The sequence below is a fragment of the Euwallacea similis genome, chromosome 11 (genome assembly GCF_039881205.1).
Source record: "Euwallacea similis isolate ESF13 chromosome 11, ESF131.1, whole genome shotgun sequence".
NCBI lineage: Eukaryota > Metazoa > Arthropoda > Insecta > Coleoptera > Curculionidae > Euwallacea > Euwallacea similis.
Window position 1 is genome coordinate 1 of NC_089619.1, and position 15907 is coordinate 15907.

At 43.0% G+C, this 15907-nt stretch overlaps 1 protein-coding gene across 1 annotated transcript; it reads right to left on the reverse strand.

Moving 5' to 3' along the window:
- Positions 1-10959: 10959 nt before the first annotated feature.
- LOC136412293 (uncharacterized) lies at positions 10960-11430 on the reverse strand. Its single transcript, XM_066395323.1, has one exon. The coding sequence runs from the start codon at positions 11428-11430 to the stop codon at positions 10960-10962; it is 471 nt and encodes a 156-aa protein (XP_066251420.1).
- Positions 11431-15907: the final 4477 nt, after the last annotated feature.

The window sequence follows — 15907 nt, forward strand, 5'->3', positions numbered from 1 at the left end:
TTATTTCGGCCAAATCTGTATATTTTGGATGGAAACAGAAGCAAATTGATGAAAACGTGGCAAAATGACTAAAACAGGCAGAAACGAGCGAAATCGGTCAGAAACGATCGTTTCATCTCTGAATTTGCTCAAATCGACCGATTTGGCTTATTTCGGCCAAATCTGTCTAATTTGGATGGAAACAGAAGCAAATTGATTAAAACGTGCCAAAATGACTAAAACAAGCAGAAACGAGCGAAATCGGTCAGAAACGATCGTTTCATCTCTGAATTTGCTCAAATCGACCGATTTGGCTTATTTCGGCCAAATCTGTCTATTTTGGATGGAAACAGAAGCAAATTGATGAAAACGTGCCAAAACTTCTAAAACAGGCAGAAACGAGCGAAATCGGTCAGAAACGATCGTTTCATCTCTGAATTTGCTCAAATCGACCGATTTGGCTTATTTCGGCCAAATCTGTTTATTTTGGCTTCAAATTGTACCAAATTGATGAAAACGTGCCAAAATAACTAAAACAGGCAGAAACCAGCGAAATCGGTCAGAAACGATCGTTTCATCTCTGAATTTGCTCAAATCGACCGATTTGGCTTATTTCGGCCAAATCTGTCTATTTTGGATGGAAACAGAAGCAAATTGATGAAAACGTGCCAAAACTTCTAAAACAGGCAGAAACGAGCGAAATCGGTCAGAAACGATCGTTTCATCTCTGAATTTGCTCAAATCGACCGATTTGGCTTATTTCGGCCAAATCTGTTTATTTTGGCTTCAAATTGTACCAAATTGATGAAAACGTGCCAAAATAACTAAAACAGGCAGAAACCAGCGAAATCGGTCAGAAACGATCGTTTCATCTCTGAATTTGCTCAAATCGACCGATTTGGCTTATTTCGGCCAAATCTGTTTATGTTGGCTTCAAATTGTACCAAATTGATGAAAACGTGCCAAAATAACTAAAACAGGCAGAAACCAGCGAAATCGGTCAGAAACGATCGTTTCATCTCTGAATTTGCTCAAATCGACCGATTTGGCTTATTTCGACCAAATCTGTGTATTTTGGGTTCAAATTGCACCAAATTGATGAAAACGTGCCAAAATGACTAAAACAGGCAGAAACGAGCGAAATCGGTCAGAAACGATCGTTTTATCAAGGAATTTGCTCAAATCGACCGATTTGGCTTATTTCGGCCAAATCTGTCTATTTTGGCTTGAAATTGCACCAAATTGATGAAAACGTGCCAAAATAACTAAAACAGGCAGAAACCAGCGAAATCGGTCAGAAACGATCGTTTCATCTCTGAATTTGCTCAAATCGACCGATTTGGCTTATTTCGACCAAATCTGTGTATTTTGGGTTCAAATTGCACCAAATTGATGAAAACGTGCCAAAATGACTAAAACAGGCAGAAACGAGCGAAATCGGTCAGAAACGATCGTTTTATCAAGGAATTTGCTCAAATCGACCGATTTGGCTTATTTCGGCCAAATCTGTTTATTTTGGATGCAAACAGAAGCAAATTGATGAAAACGTGCCAAAACTTCTAAAACAGGCAGAAACGAGCGAAATTCGGTCGGAAACAATCGTTTACATCTCTGAATTTGCTCAAATCGACCGATTTGGCTTATTTCGGCCAAATCTGTTTATTTGGGTTCAAATTGTACCAAATTGATGAAAACTTGCCAAAATGACAAAAACAGGCAGAAACGAGCGAAGTCGGTCAGAAACGATCGTTTCATCTCTGAATTTGCTCAAATCGACCGATTTGGCTTATTTCGGCCAAATCTGTCTATTTTGGATGGAAACAGAAGCAAATTGATGAAAACGTGCCAAAATGACTAAAACAGGCAGAAACGAGCGAAATCGGTCAGAAACGATCGTTTCATCTCTGAATTTGCTCAAATCGACCGATTTGGCTTATTTCGGCCAAATCTGTCTATTTTGGATGGAAACAGAAGCAAATTGATGAAAACGTGCCAAAATGACTAAAACAGGCAGAAAGGAGCGAAATCGGTCAGAAACGATCGTTTCATCTCTGAATTGCTCAAATCGACCGATTTGGCTTATTTCGGCCAAATCTGTTTATTTTGGATGGAAACAGAAGCAAATTGATGAAAACGTGCCAAAACTTCTAAAACAGGCAGAAACGAGCGAAATCGGTCAGAAACGATCGTTTCATCTCTGAATTTGCTCAAATCGACCGATTTGGCTTATTTCGGCCAAATCTGTTTATTTTGGCTTCTAATTGTACCAAATTGATGAAAACGTGCCAAAATAACTAAAACAGGCAGAAACCAGCGAAATCGGTCAGAAACGATCGTTTCATCTCTGAATTTGCTCAAATCGACCGATTTGGCTTATTTCGGCCAAATCTGTTTATTTTGGCTTTCAAATTGTACCAAATTGATGAAAACGTGCCAAAATAACTAAAACAGGCAGAAACCAGCGAAATCGGTCAGAAACGATCGTTTCATCTCTGAATTTGCTCAAATCGATCGATTTGGCTTATTTCGGCCAAATCTGTTTATTTGGCTTCAAATTGTACCAAATTGATGAAAACGTGCCAAAATAACTAAAACAGGCAGAAACCAGCGAAATCGGTCAGAAACGATCGTTTCATCTCTGAATTTGCTCAAATCGACCGATTTGGCTTATTTCGGCCAAATCTGTTATTTTGGCTGCAAACAGAAGCAAATTGATGAAAACGTGCCAAAACTTCTAAAACAGGCAGAAACGAGCGAAATCGGTCAGAAACAATCGTTTCATCTCTGAATTTGCTCAAATCGACCGATTTGGCTTATTTCGGCCAAATCTGTTTATTTTGGATGCAAACAGAAGCAAATTGATGAAAACGTGCCAAAACTTCTAAAACAGGCAGAAACGAGCGAAATCGGTCAGAAACAATCGTTTCATCTCTGAATTTGCTCAAATCGACCGATTTGGCTTATTTCGGCCAAATCTGTTTATTTTGGGTTCAAATTGTACCAAATTGATGAAAACTTGCCAAAATGACTAAAACAGGCAGAAACGAGCGAAATCGGTCAGAAACGATCGTTTCATCTCTGAATTTGCTCAAATCGACCGATTTGGCTTATTTCGGCCAAATCTGTATATTTTGGATGGAAACAGAAGCAAATTGATGAAAACGTGCCAAAATGACTAAAACAGGCAGAAACCAGCGAAATCGGTCAGAAACGATCGTTTCATCTCTGAATTTGCTCAAATCGACCGATTTGGCTTATTTCGGCAAATCTGTATATTTTGGCTTCAAATTGTACCAAATTGATGAAAACGTGCCAAAATAACTAAAACAGGCAGAAACCAGCGAAATCGGTCAAAAACGATCGTTCATCTCTGAATTTGCTCAAATCGACCGATTTGGCTTATTTCGGCCAAATCTGTATATTTTGGATGGAAACAGAAGCAAATTGATGAAAACGTGGCAAAATGACTAAAACAGGCAGAAAACGAGCGAAATCGGTCAGAAACGATCGTTTCATCTCTGAATTTGCTCAAATCGACCGATTTGGCTTATTTCGGCCAAATCTGTCTAATTTGGATGGAAACAGAAGCAAATTGATTAAAACGTGCCAAAATGACTAAAACAAGCAGAAACGAGCGAAATCGGTCAGAAACGATCGTTTCATCTCTGAATTTGCTCAAATCGACCGATTTGGCTTATTTCGGCCAAATCTGTTTATTTTGGCTTCAAATTGTACCAAATTGATGAAAACGTGCCAAAATAACTAAAACAGGCAGAAACCAGCGAAATCGGTCAGAAACGATCGTTTCATCTCTGAATTTGCTCAAATCGACCGATTTGGCTTATTTCGGCCAAATCTGTCTATTTTGGATGGAAACAGAAGCAAATTGATGAAAACGTGCCAAAACTTCTAAAACAGGCAGAAACGAGCGAAATCGGTCAGAAACAATCGTTTCATCTCTGAATTTGCTCAAATCGACCGATTTGGCTTATTTCGGCCAAATCTGTTTATTTTGGATGCAAACAGAAGCAAATTGATGAAAACGTGCCAAAACTTCTAAAACAGGCAGAAACGAGCGAAATCGGTCAGAAACAATCGTTTCATCTCTGAATTTGCTCAAATCGACCGATTTGGCTTATTTCGGCCAAATCTGTTTATTTTGGGTTCAAATTGTACCAAATTGATGAAAACTTGCCGAAATGACAAAAACAGGCAGAAACGAGCGAAGTCGGTCAGAAACGATCGTTTCATCTCTGAATTTGCTCAAACCGACCGATTTGGCTTATTTCGGCCAAATCTGTCTATTTTGGATGGAAACAGAAGCAAATTGATGAAAACGTGGCAAAATGACTAAAACAGGCAGAAACGAGCGAAATCGGTCAGAAACGATCGTTTCATCTCTGAATTTGCTCAAATCGACCGATTTGGCTTATTTCGGCCAAATCTGTCTAATTTGGATGGAAACAGAAGCAAATTGATTAAAACGTGCCAAAATGACTAAAACAAGCAGAAACGAGCGAAATCGGTCAGAAACGATCGTTTCATCTCTGAATTTGCTCAAATCGACCGATTTGGCTTATTTCGGCCAAATCTGTCTATTTTGGATGGAAACAGAAGCAAATTGATGAAAACGTGCCAAAACTTCTAAAACAGGCAGAAACGAGCGAAATCGGTCAGAAACGATCGTTTCATCTCTGAATTTGCTCAAATCGACCGATTTGGCTTATTTCGGCCAAATCTGTTTATTTTGGCTTCAAATTGTACCAAATTGATGAAAACGTGCCAAAATAACTAAAACAGGCAGAAACCAGCGAAATCGGTCAGAAACGATCGTTTCATCTCTGAATTTGCTCAAATCGACCGATTTGGCTTATTTCGGCCAAATCTGTCTATTTTGGATGGAAACAGAAGCAAATTGATGAAAACGTGCCAAAACTTCTAAAACAGGCAGAAACGAGCGAAATCGGTCAGAAACAATCGTTTCATCTCTGAATTTGCTCAAATCGACCGATTTGGCTTATTTCGGCCAAATCTGTTTATTTTGGATGCAAACAGAAGCAAATTGATGAAAACGTGCCAAAACTTCTAAAACAGGCAGAAACGAGCGAAATCGGTCAGAAACAATCGTTTCATCTCTGAATTTGCTCAAATCGACCGATTTGGCTTATTTCGGCCAAATCTGTTTATTTTGGGTTCAAATTGTACCAAATTGATGAAAACTTGCCGAAATGACAAAAACAGGCAGAAACGAGCGAAGTCGGTCAGAAACGATCGTTTCATCTCTGAATTTGCTCAAACCGACCGATTTGGCTTATTTCGGCCAAATCTGTCTATTTTGGATGGAAACAGAAGCAAATTGATGAAAACGTGCCAAAATGACTAAAACAGGCAGAAACGAGCGAAATCGGTCAGAAACGATCGTTTCATCTCTGAATTTGCTCAAATCGACCGATTTGGCTTATTTCGGCCAAATCTGTATATTTTGGATGGAAACAGAAGCAAATTGATGAAAACGTGCCAAAATGACTAAAACAGGCAGAAACCAGCGAAATCGGTCAGAAACGATCGTTTCATCTCTGAATTTGCTCAAATCGACCGATTTGGCTTATTTCGGCCAAATCTGTATATTTTGGCTTCAAATTGTACCAAATTGATGAAAACGTGCCAAAATAACTAAAACAGGCAGAAACCAGCGAAATCGGTCAAAAACGATCGTTTCATCTCTGAATTTGCTCAAATCGACCGATTTGGCTTATTTCGGCCAAATCTGTATATTTTGGATGGAAACAGAAGCAAATTGATGAAAACGTGGCAAAATGACTAAAACAGGCAGAAACGAGCGAAATCGGTCAGAAACGATCGTTTCATCTCTGAATTTGCTCAAATCGACCGATTTGGCTTATTTCGGCCAAATCTGTCTAATTTGGATGGAAACAGAAGCAAATTGATTAAAACGTGCCAAAATGACTAAAACAAGCAGAAACGAGCGAAATCGGTCAGAAACGATCGTTTCATCTCTGAATTTGCTCAAATCGACCGATTTGGCTTATTTCGGCCAAATCTGTCTATTTTGGATGGAAACAGAAGCAAATTGATGAAAACGTGCCAAAACTTCTAAAACAGGCAGAAACGAGCGAAATCGGTCAGAAACGATCGTTTCATCTCTGAATTTGCTCAAATCGACCGATTTGGCTTATTTCGGCCAAATCTGTTTATTTTGGCTTCAAATTGTACCAAATTGATGAAAACGTGCCAAAATAACTAAAACAGGCAGAAACCAGCGAAATCGGTCAGAAACGATCGTTTCATCTCTGAATTTGCTCAAACCGACCGATTTGGCTTATTTCGGCCAAATCTGTCTATTTTGGATGCAAACAGAAGCAAATTGATGAAAACGTGCCAAAATGACTAAAACAGGCAGAAACGAGCGAAATCGGTCAGAAACGATCGTTTCATCTCTGAATTTGCTCAAATCGACCGATTTGGCTTATTTCGGCCAAATCTGTATATTTTGGATGGAAACAGAAGCAAATTGATGAAAACGTGCCAAAATGACTAAAACAGGCAGAAACCAGCGAAATCGGTCAGAAACGATCGTTTCATCTCTGAATTTGCTCAAATCGACCGATTTGGCTTATTTCGGCCAAATCTGTATATTTTGGCTTCAAATTGTACCAAATTGATGAAAACGTGCCAAAATAACTAAAACAGGCAGAAATGAGCGAAATCGGTCAGAAACGATCGTTTCATCTCTGAATTTGCTCAAATCGACCGATTTGGCTTATTTCGGCCAAATCTGTTTATTTTGGCTTCAAATTGTACCAAATTGATGAAAACGTGCCAAAATAACTAAAACAGGCAGAAACCAGCGAAATCGGTCAGAAACGATCGTTTCATCTCTGAATTTGCTCAAATCGACCGATTTGGCTTATTTCGGCCAAATCTGTCTATTTTGGATGGAAACAGAAGCAAATTGATGAAAACGTGCCAAAACTTCTAAAACAGGCAGAAACGAGCGAAATCGGTCAGAAACAATCGTTTCATCTCTGAATTTGCTCAAATTGATCGATTTGGCTTATTTCGGCCAAATCTGTTTATTTTGGCTTCAAATTGTACCAAATTGATGAAAACGTGCCAAAATGACTAAAACAGGCAGAAACGAGCGAAATCGGTCAGAAACGATCGTTTCATCTCTGAATTTGCTCAAATCGACCGATTTGGCTTATTTCGGCCAAATCTGTCTAATTTGGATGGAAACAGAAGCAAATTGATTAAAACGTGCCAAAATGACTAAAACAGGCAGAAACGAGCGAAATCGGTCGGAAACGATCGTTTCATCTCTGAATTTGCTCAAATCGATCGATTTGGCTTATTTCGGCCAAATCTGTCTATTTTGGATGGAAACAGAAGCAAATTGATGAAAACGTGGCAAAATGACTAAAACAGGCAGAAACGAGCGAAATCGGTCAGAAACGATCGTTTCATCTCTGAATTTGCTCAAATCGATCGATTTGGCTTATTTTGGCCAAATCTGTTTATTTTGGGTTCAAATTGCACCAAATTGATGAAAACGTGCCAAAATGACTAAAACAGGCAGAAACGAGCGAAATCGGTCAGAAACGATCGTTTCATCTCTGAATTTGCTCAAATCGACCGATTTGGCTTATTTCGGCCAAATCTGTATATTTTGGATGGAAACAGAAGCAAATTAATGAAAACGTGCCAAAATGACTAAAACAGGCAGAAACGAGCGAAATCGGTCAGAAACGATCGTTTCATCTCTGAATTTGCTCAAATCGACCGATTTGGCTTATTTCGACCAAATCTGTGTATTTTGGGTTCAAATTGCACCAAATTGATGAAAACGTGCCAAAATGACTAAAACAGGCAGAAACGAGCGAAATCGGTCAGAAACGATCGTTTTATCAAGGAATTTGCTCAAATCGACCGATTTGGCTTATTTCGGCCAAATCTGTTTATTTTGGGTTCAAATTGTACCAAATTGATGAAAACTTGCCAAAATGACTAAAACAGGCAGAAACGAGCGAAGTCGGTCAGAAACGATCGTTTCATCTCTGAATTTGCTCAAATCGACCGATTTGGCTTATTTCGGCCAAATCTGTTTATTTTGGATGCAAACAGAAGCAAATTGATGAAAACGTGCCAAAACTTCTAAAACAGGCAGAAACGAGCGAAATCGGTCAGAAACAATCGTTTCATCTCTGAATTTGCTCAAATCGACCGATTTGGCTTATTTCGGCCAAATCTGTTTATTTTGGCTTCAAATTGTACCAAATTGATGAAAACGTGCCAAAATAACTAAAACAGGCAGAAACCAGCGAAATCGGTCAGAAACGATCGTTTCATCTCTGAATTTGCTCAAATCGACCGATTTGGCTTATTTCGGCCAAATCTGTGTATTTTGGATTCAAATTGCACCAAATTGATGAAAACGTGCCAAAATGACTAAAACAGGCAGAAACGAGCGAAATCGGTCAGAAACGATCGTTTCATCAAGGAATTTGCTCAAATCCGTCGTTTAGGCTTATTTCGACCAAATCTGTCTGTTTTGGCTTGAAATAGAACCAAATTGATGAAAACGTGCCAAAAAGACTAAAACAAGCAGAAACGAGGGAAACCGGTCAGAAACGATCGTTTCATCACGGACTTTGCTCAAATCGACCGATTTGGCCAAATTAAGCCAGAAATGGTGGAAAACGGACAAATTGCACGTAAAATGCCTCAAACCCACCAAATGACGTAGATTTGGCTGGAATTATAAAAATAAGTCGAAATTTGGCTTTTTTTTACGAGGAGGGGGAAATCGTCTAAAGACACCCAGCCTGGTCGTTAGCCGGGTAGTGTGGGATTTGACAGCAACTGGTGCGCCCACCTACTCACTAAAACCGCCTCCCCCCTTCCGCCCCGATCCGCCTCTCGGCATTACATCGGGGACTCCTGCTCGCCCGACCTAGGTACGGTGACCATTCCGCATCCCACTCTTCTTCTTTTCTTTCTCCCTGGCAATCTTTGCTCTCAGAATATTTTCAATCAGTCTCTCAAACAACCCCCCCTTCTCCCTCCTCTTCACCAATTCGTTCCTTATCGTACGTTGGTTCAGGTCGAGACTCCCTCCCTGGCCCCCGCACGATAGTTTTCCCATGCCGGACATCCCCAGAATGTGTGCTCTGGGGTGTCCTCATTTTCTTCACAAAACCAGCACTCCGCCCTCCTCTCAGTTCCGATCCGTCTCAGGAATTTCCCGAACACGCCGTGCCCCGTAAACACTTGAGACAGTATGTATCCGCTCTTTGTCCATTCATATCCATACCACGCCCCAATCCTGGGTACGAAGTTCTTCACCCAACCTTTGTACCCTTCCCACTCCCTTTCCCATTCCTCCAGTACCCTCCTTCGCTCCTCCCCCTGCGCTTCCTCCCCATTTCACACATCATGCACCTCTGTTTCACTCCAAATTCGCACCGGCGATATCTTGGCTAGGGCCAGCACCGCCGCGGTCGGAACCGTCCTATAAGCACTGGCTAGCACCCGGAGTGTTAGCGAGCTCTCCAGGATGCTGTCGTACTTTTTATACTTCAGCTCCTCCTGCCAGAAAGAAGCCGCATACAGTAGGGCTGACAATGCCGCCATCACCATCAGCTGCCTCCTTTCGTACTCTAATCCGTTCACTCGCGACAGTATGCCATCGAGCTTATGGATCACCTGTACCACCTTGTCGGTCGTTCTTCCGGTGTGCTCTCCGAAGCGAGCGTCTCTTCCGAACCATACTACCAAATACTTTACGCACTCCTTCGTTTCATACGTTTCTCCGTCTACTCTCAGACTCATACTTCGCAATTTCCTCCGTCCTTACAGGAGCACCATCTCCGTCTTTTCTGTCGCCATGTGGAGGCTTTTCGCATGGAACGTGTCGATGACCAGTTCCATGGCCTCCCTGGTCCTCATCTGCAGGATTTTCTTGTTCCCGCCCGTGACCATCAACGCCAGGGCGTCCGCGTACGCCAGAGGAATGACACTCTTTGAATAACCCACCCTCAGCAGCTCGTCGTAGTACAGGTTCCGCAACAATGGTCCCAGGACGGACCCTTGAGCAACCTCACCACATGACAGCTCACGAACCTCCCCGTTAAGCAACGTCAAAATTCTGTCTTGCAGGTATGACTGCACGACATCAGTTAGGTACCTGCTCACGTGAGATTTCCTGAGCACCTCTACTATGTGGTGTCAGGGCGCGGAATTGAACGCATTCTTAACATCAACGGTTACCATAACGCAGAAGCCCCTGCGCTTGTAATCCGTTCTCTTGATCTTCTCTACGATACTCATCATACTCAGCATGGTATCTATGGTGTTCCTGCCCTTCATGAACCCATACTGCCTTTCACTAATCATGCCATGTGCCTTCACCTCTTTCATCAGTCTGGTCTTGATCACCTTCTCCGTTACCTTTCCGAATCCGTCGATTAAACAGATGAGGCGCTACGAGGCCTCCGCACTCGACTTCCCTTTCCCTCGCTCGCTCCCTTGTCCAATACTTTCTTATCCTAATTCATTCTCTCCTTCTCTCCACCATCTTCTCGTTCCACCAATACGTCGCCTTCTTTCCTCACCTGTTCCCCTTGTCCCACTTCCTAAAACAATCATCGCAGGCGTCGCTTATTTCCCGAACTATTTCATCGAGAGTTTCGGCAACGCTCAGACCTTCTTGCACATTCACGTATCGACTCATTCTCTCAACTCATTTCTGGTTAACTATTCATTCCGCTCTCCCCACACCTCCGTCTCCACTGCTACCAGGTACATCTCCTCCCTGTGCTAACCGGTAGGAAATGTACCTGTGAGAGCTCCCACTCTCCATTCACGCTTCTACTTTCCATTCTCTCACCCATCTTGTCACAGACACATCCGCCATGGTTACATCGATCAGCGACCTGACGTTTCGTTTGCTGAATGAGATGTCTACTTGCCCCCGGTGTTGATGGGGACGAGTTCTGTCGCGTCTAGGAATTTCTCCAGGACCCGGCCGTAGGTATTCGTCACCGCGGAGCCGAACCGCCTACTTTTCGCCTTCAAATTCCCCGGTAAGAGGACCCTTCTGCTGTCCCGCCTGCTGACGTACCCCTCCAACCGACCAAGGCACACCTTTAATTCAGCGGTGCTCTCGTTCGGGAAGAAGTACACAGAGACGAGAGTGATGCCGTTCAGCTCCGACGCAACGAACCCCCGATCACGGAAAATAGACCGCGCTGCCACACCCGGCGCTAACCAGATGAATGTGTCGTCGCTCCTGTCCCGTATGAAGCCGCCGTCCACTTTACACGGTTCTTGTCCTAGTACCACGTCTACACCTCGCTTTATGCGGTCCATCGCGAGACAGCCCCTATCTAGATTCATCTGTAGGCACCGCATTGACTTGCCCGACGACGCCATGACCCTTTCAACATCACGCATTCACTCTCTCGTTCGTTCCTACTCATCCCCTTCCTCCAGCTAATCCGTCTGGGTTTGTTCCCGGTCGTTCCTCCTGTTAACTTACTCCCGTTCTTCGAACAGCGACCTTTTTTTTTACGAGGTAAAAATCTTCAAAAGACACCCAGCCTGTTGTTCTAGCGGTGGGATTCACCAGGGCAAATGCCTAGGTACCTACCCACTAAAAGCCTCGGTTCCATTTGTGCCCTCGACCGACCCGGAACTGTCCCTGGGAATATGACGTCGGTATCGGCTGAGGCTCCGGTGTTTTTTGTTTTTTGTTTTTTTTTTGGGGGAAACCTACTATACTGTCGACAGGGATCTAACAAAAAAGATTTTTACGTAATGAATGAAAAAAGGAAAACAAACTTACGTAACTAATTTAATATTAAATTTTTTAATTTAAACTTTGGCTTTGATATTTAAAACCCTACAATATGCCGAAAAATAATTACGCTCTCGATCGATTTTAGGATTATGCTTCCGTGGTGGTATGTTCCATCCTTTCTTTTACCCTAACCATGTCAGTAATGATTTTGCTACATTTGTACCAGCTTTTTTTACTTACGAGCATCGTCTCGATCAATGCTTTCGGAGTTAGCGCGTTCACGCACGTACGCAATTCGTTTCTTTGAGTTTCAAAAAGAGTGCACCGGAAAATACAATGTTCCGCAGTATCTTCTATCCCGCAGCTTGTGCAATCCGGTTCCGTTTTCCCGATGCGGTGCGTGAAGGCCCTAAAATTTCCGTGACCGCTAAACGCCTGAGTTAAATAATAATTCAGGCGCCTATGTTTGCACGAAACCCAGACTTCGAGATCAGGGATTAATTTCTTAGTCCACTGTCCCTTGTCTTCGAGTCTCGTCCAGCGATCTTGCTATTTCTGGATGGTCGCGGTTCGGGCCGCTTTTCTATCGGCCCTAGTGACTCGCGGAAGAACGCTGAGCTGGGTTCTCTCTTCGATTAATAAATCGATGGGAGAAATTCAAGCCAGAACTTGCACCGCTTCGTAGGAGACGGTCCGATACGCGCACACGACTTTTACTAGTGCTTTCCTTTGCACCCTCAACATCATGTGGGCGTATTTTTTGATTTTCCTAATCCCTCCCCAAACGGGGGCGGCGTAGAGGAGCGTCGATTGCATCACTCCGTAAAGCAGGTGTCTTTTTTGCGTGGACGGGCCGTCTATCGTCGGCATAATCCTTTGCAATTGTCCTAATTTTTTTAAACTTTTGTCGCAGATTGCTTTCACGTGCCGGGCAAAATAAAAGTTTTCTCCGAATTCGACTCCCAAATATCTTAAGGATTTTTTAGGCGTCACGCGAACGTCGTCAATTAAGAAAAACAATTTGTTTCTATCCCTCTTTCCGCTAAGGATAACCGCTTCGGTTTTTTCCGGGGCTATCGCCAACGAGTGGTCGGTCAGCCATTGCACGCAACGATTTATGGCCGCCTCCGACTCGTCGACGGGTTCGAGCCTATCGGAGCCGCAGACGACGAGAGCGATGTCGTCCGCATAGCCGATTGCCGTGACGCGCTCTGATTGGCCCACCGCTACGGCCAATAGAGGGTCGTACATTACGTTCCATAGCAGAGGGCCCAGTACCGATCCCTGTGGTATGCCCATCACCATATTGAATTCGATGTCTTTATCTATTTTGACTATTCTATTCGTAAAATAATCTTTAATTATGTTTATTAAATAATTCGAGATGTTTCTTCTCGATAACTCGTTTACTATGCATGTCCACGATGCAGTGTTGAACGCGTTTTTCACGTCTAGAGTAATTAATGCGCACCAACTTTCCTCGCGACCGCGCCGATTTTTCGCGGCGTCGACAACATCGAGAACTCGCGTCATGGCGTGCATTGCGGATCTATTTTTTCTGAAACCAAATTGTACATCGGAAAGCGGATATTTTGCTTCCAGTTCCTCTTCGAGACGATTCTTGATGAGGTGTTCGTACAATTTGGCCGCGGCTTCTACTAAACAAATGGGCCTGAACGATCCCAGCTGTTCGCTATCCTTGTTCGGTTTAAGGAGCAGGATTAGGTTGGCTACCTTCCAGGAATTCGGAAATTCTTGGTTTTCCAACATTTGATTTAACAGTCTAAGCCACACATCCGAGTATGCTTCGAAACTAAACTTGACCGCTTCCGCCCTCATCCCGTCGGGGCCGGGGGCAGCTGCGTTTTTTAATTTATTCGCAGCCGCTTGTACTTCCTCTTTCGAGAACTGAGTATAAACGACTGGCATGATTTTTCCTGGAACGTAGCCGGGGCCTCGCGAAAAGAGGTGTTCCGCGATTTCCAATTTTCTGAGCGTCGTCAATTCGAAAGGATTTCCGGGCTTGAGATACCTCATGACGATTTTGTAACCGTCCCCCCAGACGTCCTCGTCGAGTTTACGACATAATTCGACCCAGTTGGCCTTTTTACGACTCTTTATCTCTTTTTGAAGTTTCTTTTTCTCGTCCTTGTATTTTTGCCACGATGCTTCCGCATCGACATCCGCGACGTTACGATATCCGCGGGCGCGAAGCGCAAGTCTCCTAGCCTTTACACAATTCTTCCTAATACTATCGATTTCTTCGGTCCACCAGTACGGATTTTAACTGCCGGTTGCACCGTTGCGATTTGCATCGCACGCGACCCGGTAAGCTATTCGCATGATTTTCTATAACTCTTTCCCGCTATTCACCTCGGGGTAGCGGGTCAAAAGTTCACCGAAGGTATCGACGAATTTTTGCTTTTCCGGCTTTATGCAGCCGTTTTGCAGTCGCGTTTTCCGTCTCGGCTTGCTGCCAATTTCAAATAAAATATGTTTGTGCGGCGAACACGGCTCATTATCCAAGACCTGCCAATTAGTGACGCGATTGGCCAGGATTTCGCTTACAAACGTGACGTCGATGCACGTTTGCTGCTCTCTTCTGACGAATGTGGGCTCGCCCGTGTTTAGAGCCACTAAATCGAGTCCCACACACATCTGGGATAGCGCCGCGCCTCTGGCGTCTTCGGTCGTCGATCCCTAATCGGGCGATTTTGAATTGAGGTCGCCCATTAAAATTAATTCGCCGTGTCGGCCGGCAGCCGCTTGTTGCAAATCGTTCAAATATTGATCGAATTGGTCCCTCGTGCAGTTAGGTGAAATGTATCCGGCTATAATTGTATATTCTTCTCCGAATAGTACAATTATGCCGTCTCCGCGCTTAATTTTCGAAAACTTGACCGTATTGGTCCGATCATAAATAGCGACATTTTGTAAATTATCCCTTAGCCATTTTGGATTTCTTTGCAACAATTTTTTATTAGGCTCGCTAGCCACTATTAGATCGGCATTTCGCTTAGCTGCTTCAAAGAAGGCCATGTCGTGCGCTTTTATGGAGCGATCGGCATTGATTTGTAGGAAAGTCGTTCTCAAATGGATTTTCATTAGTTAAACGAAAAATGAGAGAAATAAAACGGAGGCTTGATTTTTGGGAAAGAAAAATAAAGTTTTTTCCTTGTTTTGTGAAGAAGTTTCCGTCAAGAACTAGAAAAAGGAAAACAATCGACGATTCGACGAAAGAGAAACGCGGATTAAATTCGATTAAAATGGTGTGCTTTATTCGCTGTTTTGGTCGCAAGTTTCGATGATCGTTGCGTCCGGGTCGGCAAGCAATTCGCATTGTTTTCGCATTTCCTCGCGATGCTGATCGGCCCTCCTGGCCGACCTCGCGCGATTTAGCGCGACGCGGAATTTCGCGCACCTATTGTTTCCCGGGCGATGTCCCTTTTCTTTACAAAGGACGCAGAAACCGTCTTCCTCTTTTTTCGGGCAGTTCTTTTCCCGATGGTCGGGTTTCCCGTATCGGAAACAGCACTTGCGACGGTCTGGACCGTTGCAGTTCGTCATCGCGTGTTCGTAAGACCAACATTTTGCGCATTTCTCGATTCTCAAATGTCGTTCTAATTTGAATCTGACGAGACCCACGCGCAAGGATCCTTCCAATAATTTCGTTGCGTGTTTTTCGGCGAGTTGCACAGTGACGGCTTGTTCGGATTTTGCGTCCGGGCACATTTCCCCTTAAAAATTTGGAGTTATGTTAAGTTCGATATTTACTATTTTTTTAAAAATAGTTTCAACTTGCTGTCACTTCCGGTTTAACCGAAAATAGCTGTAACTTGCTTATTTCAAATGGAACCCCCAGTATATTATTTTATTTTTAGATTCTTCATAATATTTTAGGTACATTTTCTGTATAATGTCCTATACTTAGTTCTCACCCTTTTTGAGATATTTGACCTTGAATTAAAAATGTGCCTCTGTAATGGCCAATTTTAAAATTGCATATCTCCGCAGTTATTATAGACATATTCTCCATATTTTGCTGAATGTCAATAAATAGTCTTAAGTTCACACTTTCACTATTTATATGGCTCAGTATTATATACAAGG